The sequence below is a fragment of the Astatotilapia calliptera genome, chromosome 6 (assembly GCF_964374335.1).
Source record: "Astatotilapia calliptera chromosome 6, fAstCal68.1, whole genome shotgun sequence".
NCBI lineage: Eukaryota > Metazoa > Chordata > Actinopteri > Cichliformes > Cichlidae > Astatotilapia > Astatotilapia calliptera.
Window position 1 is genome coordinate 27,903,345 of NC_137427.1, and position 13,275 is coordinate 27,916,619.

General features: G+C 40.2%; 1 protein-coding gene across 3 annotated transcripts in view; it reads left to right on the top strand.

The window, feature by feature from the left end:
• The window catches only part of tll1 (tolloid-like 1), a 61,523-nt gene extending 50,545 nt beyond the window's left edge, over positions 1-10,978 (top strand). For all 3 annotated transcript variants that reach the window (XM_026171435.2, XM_026171434.2, XM_080303034.1), the window contains 4 exons: positions 51-178; positions 6,552-6,765; positions 7,049-7,299; positions 9,257-10,978. In XM_026171435.2, coding sequence (XP_026027220.2) covers positions 51-178; positions 6,552-6,765; positions 7,049-7,299; positions 9,257-9,391 — 728 coding nt within the window. In that variant the 3' untranslated portion in view covers positions 9,392-10,978. The remainder of the gene's footprint in view (positions 1-50; positions 179-6,551; positions 6,766-7,048; positions 7,300-9,256) is intronic.
• Positions 10,979-13,275: the final 2,297 nt, after the last annotated feature.

Sequence of the window (13,275 nt, forward strand, 5' to 3'; positions counted from 1 at the left end):
GTGTGTGTGTGTGTGTGTGTGTGTGTGTGTGTGTGTGTGTGTGTCTCCAGCCGAGTGTGAGCATAAGATCCACAGTCCCAGTGGGACCCTGAGCAGCCCAAACTGGCCAGACAAGTACCCCAGCCGGAAAGAGTGCACCTGGGACATCACAGCCACACCGGGACACAGAGTCAAAATTGTAAGTGTGCATCACGTAAAAGCGGGTTCAACATTGTCAGGCTTTTCTTTCTCTGTGTGTTTTTCCTGGAAATCACAGGAATCCCACCCCACTGTAACGACGCACCATTCTGTCTGTGGGGTCATCTTGTATGGTAAAGCCTTGGCTTGGCTTCTCCTTTCGTGTTCCACTTATGAAACCCAAATGTGAATGAGGGAGAAAGTGCATGTTTGTATATTTGGGCTAACTGTGAGTGAGTGCTCATGCATTACAGAAAGGCCTTGGGCAGTGGCCATCTGTGTCAGTGTGCCTTTCTATGCCTGTGTATGCATGTGTGCTGCCTACACACACACACATACAAAGTCTTTTGCGTATTTTCTAATTTGGTGCACATGTATGTGTTTATAAGACACCATTAAAATTGAGCTCCAGTACCATTTAGTGAAGTGTTTGTTTCTGCTGCAGAAACTCAGACATTTCAGTGTTGCCTCTCTAGAGAAGTTGATGTGAGAATTGCAAGCTAAGCATAGTTTTAGCTCCAAGACAAATCTGAATGGTTATTTGGTCCTTGGCAGTTTAGGAAGTCATTTAAAGGGAGAAATCTAACTCTGAACTGTTGCTTGATGGAGGTGATGACAGGGGCAATGATAGTGGTCTTTCTGTGTGGAGTTTGCGTTTCCACAGACATGCAGTTTGTGGGGTCAACTGATGATTCTTAATTGCCCATAGGTGTGATTGGTTGTCTGTCTCCCTGCATTAGCCACGCAACAGACCTGCGACCTATCCAGGGTGTACCCCCGCCTTTTCCGCCCCCCTGAATCGGATAAATGGAAGAGAATGGATGGATAGAGATGGAGACATGTCAGAACAACAAAACAGAAAACCAGCGATGACATACAATCTTTGGGGGGGGGGGGGGGTTCACTTCAGAGGATAAAATGACAGCTGATGTTTGTCTTCAGCTTCTAAAAATGTTCATCTTGACCAAACATTTTATTTAAGAACGTAATAAAGCACAAGACAGGTCAACTAAAACATGTTGAGATGATGCTGTAAACAAGTCATAACCTTACTTTACATCATGACTGCTTCCACTGTTTGTCCAAGAAATGTTGCAAAAAGATGATTACTTGTAACTTTTCTCTTAAATATATTAATAATTTAGTTTATACATTTCAGAAAGTTCAGAAAATAGCGCAGTCCACCAAAGATAAACTATAATATGTATTGTCACTCGTTACGAGTATTAGTAAGACTTCTCAATTATGAAGCCAAAATTGGTTTGAGTTTCAGTGGCATTTAAGATTAAAGAATGGCTTTAATCTGTTAATTATTGCAGCCTTCAAGTAACTTTCTGTTAGTTGACTGTTAGACTACTACTTTTACTTTCTAAAGGTATGAACGTCATAAGTGCAGAGCTCATATTTGTTCTCACAAGGGACTAAATAACAGGGGGAGGAACCTGGCCTCTAATTGGTTTGTGGAGTTGTGTTCTGAATCAGTACTGGTCAGAATTTAATCATATTTATACAAAATAACCACCTAACACAGGGGTGTCAAAGATAAGGTTCAGTGGCCAGAATCGGACTGACACTAGACTCCAATCTGGCCAACTGAATGACTGAAAATGTGAATGCTGGCATACATGTTGGACTTTTTACTACTGATAAAGTCATCCTCGAAGGCCATTCATACTACACCAAATTAAACAATTAGATTACAGAAAAGTTCTTCTTTTTTCACCATCTACTCTAGAACTACTATGAGTCTACAAAAGAGACATTTTCTGTAAAATAACAAAAACTTTATACATACTATGAGCTGCAGGAATTTCTCTATAATTTTACACCTTTATTTTTCACAGTTTAATCTGACGTTGTGTTCTTATGTAGAAAAAAAACAGAGATAAATTGTTGACATTGTGAGGCAGCATGGTGGTGTGGTTAGCACTGTTGCTTTGCAGCAAGAAGTTCCTCAGTTTGACTCGCCCATCTGGAGAGTCTTTCTTGTTTTACAAGAAGCTTGCATGTTCTCTCCGTGTTTGCATGGGTTCTCTGCGGGTAGTCTGGCTTCCTTCCATGTCCAAAGACATGTGGTTATTGGGGTTAGGTTAATTGGTGATTCTAAATTAGCCCATAGATGTGAATGGTTGTCTGTCTCTGTGTTAGCCCTGCATCAGACTGAAGACCTGTCCAGGGTGTATCCCGTCTCCAGGCCCCTCCAATGCTCCTGATAAGGATGAGAGGAAGAGAATGGATGCATTGTTGAAATTGCACTTCTTTATCTTATATCTTAAGATCTTAAGATATAAGAGATATAAGAGATTAAATGTGTATTAAAATTTCATCGCACTGACAGAAAGGGGAGTTTCACTGGCCGGCCCACCAGAGATCAAAGCACGACACCTACAATGTAAAATGTAATGCAAATGAGTTTATTACCTCTGTCCTAACAGGTCTTCATGCAGTCTGTGCTCAAGGTCAAGGTCACATTTGTTATTTTCGAGGCAACAACCTGTGAATTGTGATTGATTATGAGCCACATGAGCTACTGCGTCACCGATATTCTCGTATAAAAACACTGCCGTGAGCATATTTAAACAACAGGGTAGAGTAACTGTGTTATCAGCTAATGCTAGCAAGCTTGTCTAGCAAGGCTCATCCACTGCATGGGTGCACAAAACAGACACAGGAACCTGCTACAGCAATAGTCCAGTTCTCTGACTAGCAGACCTCTGCCAGCTACAGTACAGCCATCTATGTCAGCCGCCCTCACCAAAACAGCCACTCTTTTAATCATGGATAATTTGAAGTCTTAATGCAATTTAAATGGGGGATAAAACTGTTTATTTCAGATGTAATGTAGATGTTGGGCTTTTTATCGGAAGGTCTGTGTGGATTGACTAACTTTTCAAACAAACCTTGTGTTGGCTTCATGTTTCAGCTCCAGAGGTTGGTTTCAAAGAAAAATAATAATAAAAACAAATACAGAAGAATGAAATCACTCACATGCTCACATTTACACAGGATGCTTTAGATAATCCTCCTAAAGTCATGTTCCCATGCATGTGTCTCTCTCTATCCAACACACACACACACACTGTTGAAAGGATGCATTAAACGTTTGGCTCTTCACCTTACTTCCACTCTGCAGCCACAATATGGGCTTGTTATCAAAACTGTCATCCATCGTCATTTAGTTTTTGATAATCTCTAATGACCGCTTATGTAACCAAAACACATTACATCATCATCTGCGATAGCACAGTTACGAGGTTTTGCTCCCGTTTTGAATGCAACTTTGTAACTTTGTGTGATTCAAACGATACTAAATACACACTCCTTTGTCTTTATGTTTTTAATATTACTTGTTGTTTTGTGCACTTTAGCTTTGCATATATCTGTGAGGACCAGTTTTAAATTTTAGACTTGTGGAGTGAGGGCACTTTTGTTTTTGTTTTTTTTAGGGGGGGGGGAATTAGGTCAGGTATTAAAATTCATTTGATTTAGTGTTACAGTCAGCTTAGAAGTAGGGTAAGGGCGAAATCAAACGATGTATTCCCCTTATGCTAGATTTTGAGGAGTTTTTTTGTAGTTGTATGTTAGTAAACTCTCTTTTCAATAAAGATATATGCATTTCAGTGAGTATGCACAAAGACATGAGTACAAATGTATGCATATAATAAATAGGGGTGCTCTCTTTCTCCACAGTAATGACATCAAAGAAGGACATATAAAATGCCAGAAATCTGAACATGGCATTAAGATCATTTAATTATTCCTCACTCTGTCTGGCACACACACACACACACACACACACACACACACACACACACACACACACACACACACAATTTGCTTGGATGTAGTACACGGCTCAAGTCAGACCATCAAACCAGTGTCTCGCTTGAGGTATGGTTAGAAACATCTGGAAACCATCACGACCTCAGAATCAAACACTTCCCATCTGTGTAATGAAATCCACGCATCAGCCCACCTTCACCCTCCTTTCTGCTTCAAGTCAGTTGGTTTATGGAAAAAAAGAAAAAAAAATCAGAGTGTTGTGATGGTTATGGTGACGTGACAGACCCAATCAAGTGTGTGACTGTGTGGGAGCGAGGCCTGCAAGGTGTTATGACTCAGCTCACGGTGACATGGTTGGATTATAAATCGTGACACTGTGTACATGCTGGTCCGCGTGGAGGCATTGCATGGGCCGGGGGTTTCTTCTCTGACGCTCAGAAAGAAAATAACATTTGTTTTCTAAAACGAGATCGTATCTGACTGATAGATTAACAGCCTAAACGTGATATGCAGCATCCTGCATCTTTCATTAAAAAAAACAACCCAGTGTAATATATCATGCAGCCTGGACAATGACAAGAATTATTTTTAATCTGCCACAAATGGGAAAAAGAAAATGAAATCAGAAATAAATATGGGGTTGAGGAGACAGTGTGTATTTTCTTTTGTATTGTGGCCTCAGCTAATTTTAATTACTTTCTAATAACTTCACTTTGCTTTGGGATTTCTTAGACTGACAGTACTATTGACCAGGGATGTTTGGGAAGCTTTAAGCATGCCCCTGACAGGCAGTCAGTTAGCTCATTGGGGACGGAATTTGGGTATCTCATGCTTAATTAGAACCCAATAACAGTGCAATAATGCATTTCCATTGCAGCTACATTAACTCATGTTTACCTCTCTTTGTTTAAAAAATGATTTGATGCTTAATGAAAGACTTACCGTGAAGATATTTCTTCATAAAAACACACAATACATTTGGAAATAATCCATTCTCTTCCTTCAGTCTGCTCTTCTTTGTGTTTATTTTTTCCTTCAGCTCGCACATGTTGTCTACATTCCTGAGTTCTATAAATAATTCTTTAAAATAATAAAGCCCTCACGTTTTGAGACTTTGTAAACACTACAGAAATATTTTTCGTACCTACAAGCTTGTTGATCTCCGAGTTCTGCTCTTCGTGCCTCACATGGACAAATTTAATCTGCTTTACGGAGCCAAGCAAGCAGATAAAGTTAAGCCCTTTCCTTCAACAGCACCTGGATGAAGAAGTGAGATGGAAAAGTGACTTGAACAACTTTAGGGATTTTATTCGTGCCGTTCTCCAACTAATGTCGCTCAGAGAGACCGGTGAGGGACCTCAGAATGCCTGCCTGTTGCCAGGATGATACAAATTCAGGAAAAGAGAGATTAGATTAGTAGTGCAGCATCTTTACGAAAGGGTTCTTGCATATTTAGAGATTTTTCGGAGCGTGTTGCCTTTACTGGATAGCAGAAACAGATTGAAAACAAAGGGAAAAGAGAGAGAGCGAAAGCAGCAAAATGAAATTCAGCAAAGATGTAGTGCCAAGAGTTAAATCAGGAACTCGGCTTTAGATGTAGTTTTCTTGACCAAACAGGGTGACAAACATAAGGCCCAGGGGCAGAATCAGCCCAACACAGACTCCAATCAAATGCACTGAGCAGCTTTGGAAAACATGAAGAAGCACATACATTTTGGACTTTTTACTTTAACAGCTTTTTGTATTGATAAAGACCTCCCAAATGCCCCATTCATACACTACCAAAGTAATTAAGTAGTAGATAAAAAATTAAATGACAGAAAAGTAGATCCACGGTGAAAAAAATAGGACATAAGCTGTGCATTAACAGAAATGTTCTGTTTTAAATTTACCAAACAGTCTGGGCAACGACCAGAACTTTATCTAAAAGTTTACACATTAATTTCTTACAGTTTAAGAGATGTGCTGACAGATTTCTTTCTTTTATCACAGCAGCATTTCTTTCAAGATTCAAAGTGTTTATTGTCATGTGTACAGAAGAAATAGCATTTCTCTGTGCAATGAAATTCTTCCTTTGCTGTCCATACACAAATGCCAAGTTAGGTAGGGTTGAAGGAAGATAAATAAAGATATCTTAATAGCTTGTCTTTATCATAGAAAAACTTCTACACACCAGGCAAAAGAGGATTTTCACTGGTCTGGCCCACATGAGAGCAAAACGGCCCATGATGTAAAACGAGTTGGACATCCGTGATCTAGCATATGACACCATAGCCATGCTACCATCACTCAGAACTGTAAAACCCTAAGATTGAATTCTCAGAGTGACAACTTACATGTTTTTTAGAATTACAAACTTGAATTGCTTGTCACCTGCCAGCCAATCATGCAGATACATGTGTAAGTTCGTGATTTCATCAATAGAGAAATGTTTCGACGCCAACTTGTATAAAGGTCACTCTTAGCACTTTTGTGAATATAGGAAGTATCCTTTTGAGTATCTCTGGTAGCTCCTATAAGGTTCTTGTCTTAACACCCACTCATTCATTCATTCTCCGTCTCTGCCATTCTCCCCGCTTCCTTCTTTTCAGACCTTCAATGAGTTTGAGATCGAGCAGCATCAGGAATGTGCCTATGACCATCTGGAGGCGTTTGACGGGGACAGTGACACAGCCACCATCTTGGGTCGTCTGTGTGGCAGTAAGATCCCGGAGTCGCTGGTGTCCACTGGCAACAAGATGTACCTACGCTTCATTTCTGACGCCTCAGTGCAAAGGAAGGGTTTCCAAGCTTCACACTCAACAGGTCTGTGGTCATATAAATATCCTTATGTAGTAAATAAAGTCGATTTTTTAAGTCTGTTCTTGGAACACTGTGCAAGACCATATCTGTCGAGAGCATCACTCAAAGTCATCAGCGTAATTAATTGAAGTTAGGAGCAATGTCCCCCTCTAGTGGTCTTTAACAGCACGTGCATGCTGAAATAACCCGTCATGAAATCTGACTTTAGTTCTTCACTGCTGGGAAGAACAAAAAGTGCCCCAAAAACCATTTTTTCATACTTTTTCCTTTCTTTGTGCCTCTTTAGAGTGTGGAGGTCGGCTGAAAGCAGAAGCTCATCAGAAGAACCTTTACTCCCACTCCCAGTTCGGAGACAACAATTATCCGGGTCACACTGACTGCGAGTGGCTGCTGACGGCAGAACAGGGCTACGGCATCGAGCTCAGCTTCATTACATTTGAGGTGGAGGAGGAGGCCGACTGTGGTTATGACTACATCGAGCTCTATAATGGGTATGATGCCAACTCACACCGACTGGGACGCTTCTGCGGTTCAGGGGTGAGTTACCGTTATTTTCAGGGACGTCTCTGAGTTCTGTAAACTTGAAAGACTTGTGGAGGACTCGCCACATGTTTTAGTGGTCGACAATGAAACACTTCAGGTTAGACATGAGGTTGCTTTGGCACTTTGAGTCAGTGAAGCTTTAACTAGTTTTATAAATGTGCATTGTATTACTTTGCAATGTTAACTTTTGCAGTGTTCACGATTTATTGAAATGTGCAAACATACATAGGAAAGGCAGTATATAAGGCAGTTTTAATGAGCTTGAAAGTCCGCTTTTATTCTTCAACATAGCCTGAACTCTCTTAGGCAGATTTCTTGTCATTTCCTTAAGGAGTCTTCAGGAATAATTCTCCAGGCTTCTTGAAGGACAGTCAAAGCTCCTCTTTGGATGATCCCACGCTGTTTTAGTAATGGTGGGGAAGCCAGTCCATGATAGTGTTACATTGTTTGTTTTTCTATCCAGATATGCTTTTACTGCATTGACAGTGTGTTTAAGATCATTGTCATGCTAAAAATGAAGCTGTCTACCAATCAGACAATGTCCAGATGATATTGCATGGTGGATCCAAGTGTGATGATACATTACTGCATTCATAATTTCATCAATTTTGACACCATCCCCAACACCACTGGCTGACATGTACCACAAACCATGATAGCAGACAATCACTGTGTGGTACCTCTATTTTAATCACCTCCATACGTATTAACAACAATTTGAACCAAAAATTTTAATTTGGATTCACTGATTCTCAGTCCAGTTCTTTGGATGTTTGACATACCTCAGCCTTTTACTTCTGTTTGCCTTGTTTAAGAAAGACCCACACCATTTTTGATGAAGCTTCAGTGAATAGCAGCTAGATCTTAAGGGCATGACTTTCTGTACATAATGCCAAGATGTGCCACGTTTTCAGCAAACAGCCCTTGTTGGTGCAAAAATACTCTTTTATATATGTCAAACTGTCTTATCTGTGACATATTTTATAAATTCAACAAACAGGTTGCTCATAACAAATTGCCTAAATTTACGATTTAAGACTTTTTCTTTGCTAAGTTATCTGTTTTGTGTATATACAACACTGTTTCATCCATTGAGAAGGTATTTTTTTAATGCTTGGATGATTCATAGGTCAGTGTTAGTGGCTTAACAAACAAAAACAACATCATCATGAAATTGTTCAGGTACAAGGACTGAAAATTTGTGAAAAAGCAGCCAATGTTTTCCTTATAAAACGCCGTTTTTACCATTTCTTCCCGCAGTAAATATAAACAACGATAGTATTTAGGAAGAAAGCCAAACATTGCATATATTTTTTATCATAACTCTGGTTTTCGTGGCCTATCAACACAATTTAAAAACTGGTATAAAGTCCACGCTTTTCCAATTGTTCCGTCTGTCCTGCTCACATCTCCAATGGTTGTACACGTTGTCATTAACGTGGCTTCACTCCACATCAGCCACGCCGCTTTGCTAGCTAAAACACCGGTGTCTGCACATAAGGACGCTGTCATAGCCTGTCGACGTTGATTAGCTGCGTATATACGAATGTGAATCGCATTATTGGGTGGACTATGGGATAAGGTGGCATCGTTCTAATACCATACGGGAGCAGCCAGTCACTCACTGACTAACACTGCAAAACAGAATTGTTAACATATTTACTTTAATTTCAATTCAGGTTAGATTCTTTTTTTTGTGCGCAACGTAGATTTTTTTCTGCGCAGAGACCGTGCTAGCAGGGCGCAATTGCGCACGCGCGCAGCTTAGAGGGAACATTGCTGGAGAAGTGTTGCTTAAAAGCACTTTAGAAAAGCAGAAGAAAGTCTGGCTGCTTGGAAGCAAAATATATAGAAATTAGTCAAGACGTGGATCAAAACTTTTGCATAGTTCTGTATCCTGAAATATATAAAAAGCAATCTCTTCACTGTGTGTCTGTTGTCCCTTCCTCAGCCTAGAGAGGGGATTTACTCACCTGGAGATGCTATGCTGATCCGTTTCCATAGCGACGACACAATAAGCAAGAAGGGCTTCCACATCCTCTACACGAGCACCAAGTTCCAGGAGAACCTTCACACCAGGAAATGACTACAGTCGTAGCCCGTAACCTCTGACCTCTGTGCAGCCCCAGCCACTGTTACCCTGACCTTCACCACGGCAATGAGAAAAGTACAGCTCGTCCCCTCTTGGCCAGCTATGAGAAGAAGATGACTCTTCTGTGGATATCTGTCTCCCTCTGTGGCTCCACACAGGTCACTGCACTCCGAGATGAGACGAGGAAAAACATCGAGACTTATCAGCAAACACTTGGGGGATTGCGCCGATGACCGCGCGAGCCGTTTTCACGGAGGAGATGGTTTTGTTACCGCACATCAAAGCTATGTGATCAGTACAGGACGACATGGTTGCAGGAGATCCATATAGATTCACTGAGATACCCGGAGCTGAACAAATGCAAATAAAAAGCACAAACACTAGTTTCATATTCGGAGATATAAACCGTGGATGCCAAAGAAACTAAAGACCTTAAAAATGCATCCGAGGAGGGAGTCCAGAGTCTGGAACCGTGCGACGTACTGTGATCAGACGGCTGCTTACCATCCACAGTAACCCACGACAAACTGCTGACAAACATTTTTATTGCCTTTGAGGCCTGGGAACTGGTCTCTTCAGCCCAGCTCAGAACGGCTGCAGATTATTTTATTCCATGTCTTTGTATTGTAAAACTCATTGTGTTTACTGTGTGAGTGTGCGTGTGTGTGTGGGGGGGAGAACAAAGAGGCTCGAGTCTGCCCTTTGCCCTTTTTGTTGTTTTTCTTGCTTACAGCTTATGCAGATTGTGGAATAAAAAGAAAATAAAGAATATTAAATGCAAATAAAGACTTCCAAAACGATGTGTGATGTTAATGTTAAGCCTCACTGTAAGTTGTGGGTGTGTCCAGTTGCCCTTCCTCCACAGTGAACATGTGATTTTCTTTTTTTCTTCTTCTTCCCCAGTGGATAGCAGAAGGGAATATTTTACACAGCTGTCTCTTGAAAGTCAGTGACTGAAGGAGAGATTCCCATGGTGCTAAAAATAAAGAATACACTGAAAGACTGAATGAAGGCTTTCAAATGGAGACAGCGTGCAAACAGCACTCTGCAATCAACAGCACTAGTCCTATGGAACTACAATATTGCCTTAGAACCAAATGTATGCTATCGGACGTCGCTCTTACGTCTCGTGTCGGCGCCATGTTTTGATTTGTTTGGTGAGATTGGTTTAATTGTAAAAAAAACACAAACAACTAGCAACAACAAAAAGACATGAAACGTGAAGTCCGGGTGTAAGACGATATCTGCAGTGCATGTGTGTTTGTGTCACTTTTGTGGTTACATGCACACATACGCGTGTTTTTTGTGCATTTAGGGGAAAAAAGGACAATTCGAAGGATATGTGTTGCAAATGGGCTGCGTTGTTTCTCTTAGTGTGTCGTAGGTGATTCTAGAGCAAATGTGCGTGTGTGTCTTTTAAGTTGTGTGTTTTTAAGTTGAATCTCTCATTGCTGTATGTGCCAAGCTCCAGGTGACCCTGATCCCACTGTTAACTGTAGTTTTTGCTTTATCGTTCCACCTCTGGGTCTGACATGACGTCCTCTGCATCGGTCATTAAAATACACACAGGCTGAAGCCACACTCGTGTTCTCTTTGTCTTTTGTTTTTAAAGGAAATATTAATCTGTTCATAAAATCCTAGCATTTACCTTGAGGTGGTTATCATGTGACAGCATGATATCTGATATCTGAAACCTTCTCACAGCATTACTTTCCCACTTTTTTGGGGATGGCAGAACATTTTCTGAGAGTTTCAGATGAGTAAGTCTAAGACCAAACCTGACCTTAAATCCATTTTTGAGATAATAACCCATAATTTGGACTTCTTTAGGAAAATACATCAAGATTCAGTGTCAGAAACAAGCTTCCGTATGGATTTTCACTGAATTTGCCGATCAAATTTATAGTCACCAGACAACCCAGTCAGTTTTTGTGACCTCATCACTTATCCAGTGACACATATTGTATTTTATAAAACCTCAATTTAAGACTTGACTTGTTGACTGGGTCTGAGACTGTTGGGCAGCTGGGTTCTTTCTGTGCTGTCAGCAGGGGTCAGCCTGCATTCATTTAAATAACCTGCCACCAAAAATGTTTTAATGATGTTACAGCATCGTGTTTTATCAACACGATCACTTTTAGTGATCATTTTTAAAAAGTTTTCAGAGAAACTTCAGAGAATGCTTTTGGGAACCAAGTAAAACATAAAGCTCTGTGACTTTCATCTTTCAGAAGGGCAGAAACCTGTTTTAGGTATGCATATAGGGCAGTGCATCACAGAGCTAACACACAGACAGAAAAACAATCACAGTCAGAATTTACCATTTTACGTAACAAGCATCTCTTTGGACTCTGGGCGCAAACCCACACTGGCAGTACAGATGAACTCTATCTTTGTTACTGGATTGAATTTAAGTTTCATTGTTCAGTAACTGTTTGGAAGAAAAAACAACATCGTGGATCTTCAGTTCTATTTGTCATGCTGAAAATATGAATTCCTCATTGTCCTCTAAAAGGAAATTGCACAAATTATCAATTATTAAATTGATAAAGATTTGGCTTGGTTTGACAAGTTGCTATGGAAACATAAGGGTTTCTCATACATGCTGTTTTTTTTTCATTATTACTTTTGACCCTAACACCTTGTTTTTGACCTTTGGATGCAGTATGCACGTGCAGCTCGAATGCCTACTTTCTACCTTTTGGCATTTCGAGGTGAATTCCTGATTTGTGTTATCTTATAGTCTTTCATTCTTTACTCTCTGGCTTCAACTCTTAATTCAAACACTGCTATTTGTAGATTTAACGATGCTTACACAACGTGCCAGAGCGGGAGACGTGATTGGACAGCTGCTGATCACACAGGAACGTCATCACAGAGCTAAGTAACAGTCGTCCAATTAGATTTTGGACTTTGGTGCTACTAAATAATTTTATACTTTTAAATAAACTCATAAAAAAATATCTATAAGTATTCAAGTGGCGCACACTCCGCATAAAAACACACAGCCACAGCGAACAGCAGTCCACTCTCTCTTGTGAATGAGTTTTTTCTTTGTTGGACTCCTGTAAACATCAAAAAACCACAGCTTTTCAGCATGAGAAGATCTTAACTCATCTTACCTTTATCAGATCGGTTTAATGAGCTTCACTCTCTCATTCGGCGCAACAAACTCCCAACAGTTTGATGCCGCTGCTTTACCAGGAGACAACCACTAGAGTGCGCCCTTAATGAGTTTTTCAAAGGTCAGAGCCCCCAAAAATAAAAGAAATCTTTTTTTTTTTATTAGAAATCTGTTTTTCTGGTATTCTCCCAGATGAACACAACACTGATTAGAAATATTTAAAACTCTTGAATAATCTTTTAAAGGCATACAAGGCTGTTAATTAAAACTTTCATCATGGGGAAAACTTTCATGTACATGCTGTACAACACTTTTTACACTTTTTAGTCATTAAAATGAGGAAATGAAACCATAAACGTCCGGACAGAGTCACCTTAAAGCGTCCCTTCATGCTTGTTTCCCAATATTGCTGCAGCAGTGTGTTAGACCTGTGTTTGTCTCCACCTACAGTTCACCCAGAGAACTGCAGCCAGACTGATGTAACCATCTCTCAACGTTTTAGGGTGAAAAAACGAGCAAACATCACGTTCTCTTGTACACTGGTCCAAAAATATTGTACAATTTATTATTTAAAAGATAGATCTGTTTATTAAAAGGCTTTGAAGCCTGATAGAGATCTGAAACATGTTTGTTTTGAATTGAAGGAAAGGCTTTTTAAATGAATACCATAGAGAATACAGCTCCTCCCACTTGGTTGGAAGACTTTATGCCCTTTAAGGCAGTAGTGCTGGGCGAACAATTTCAGCTTTGCAAC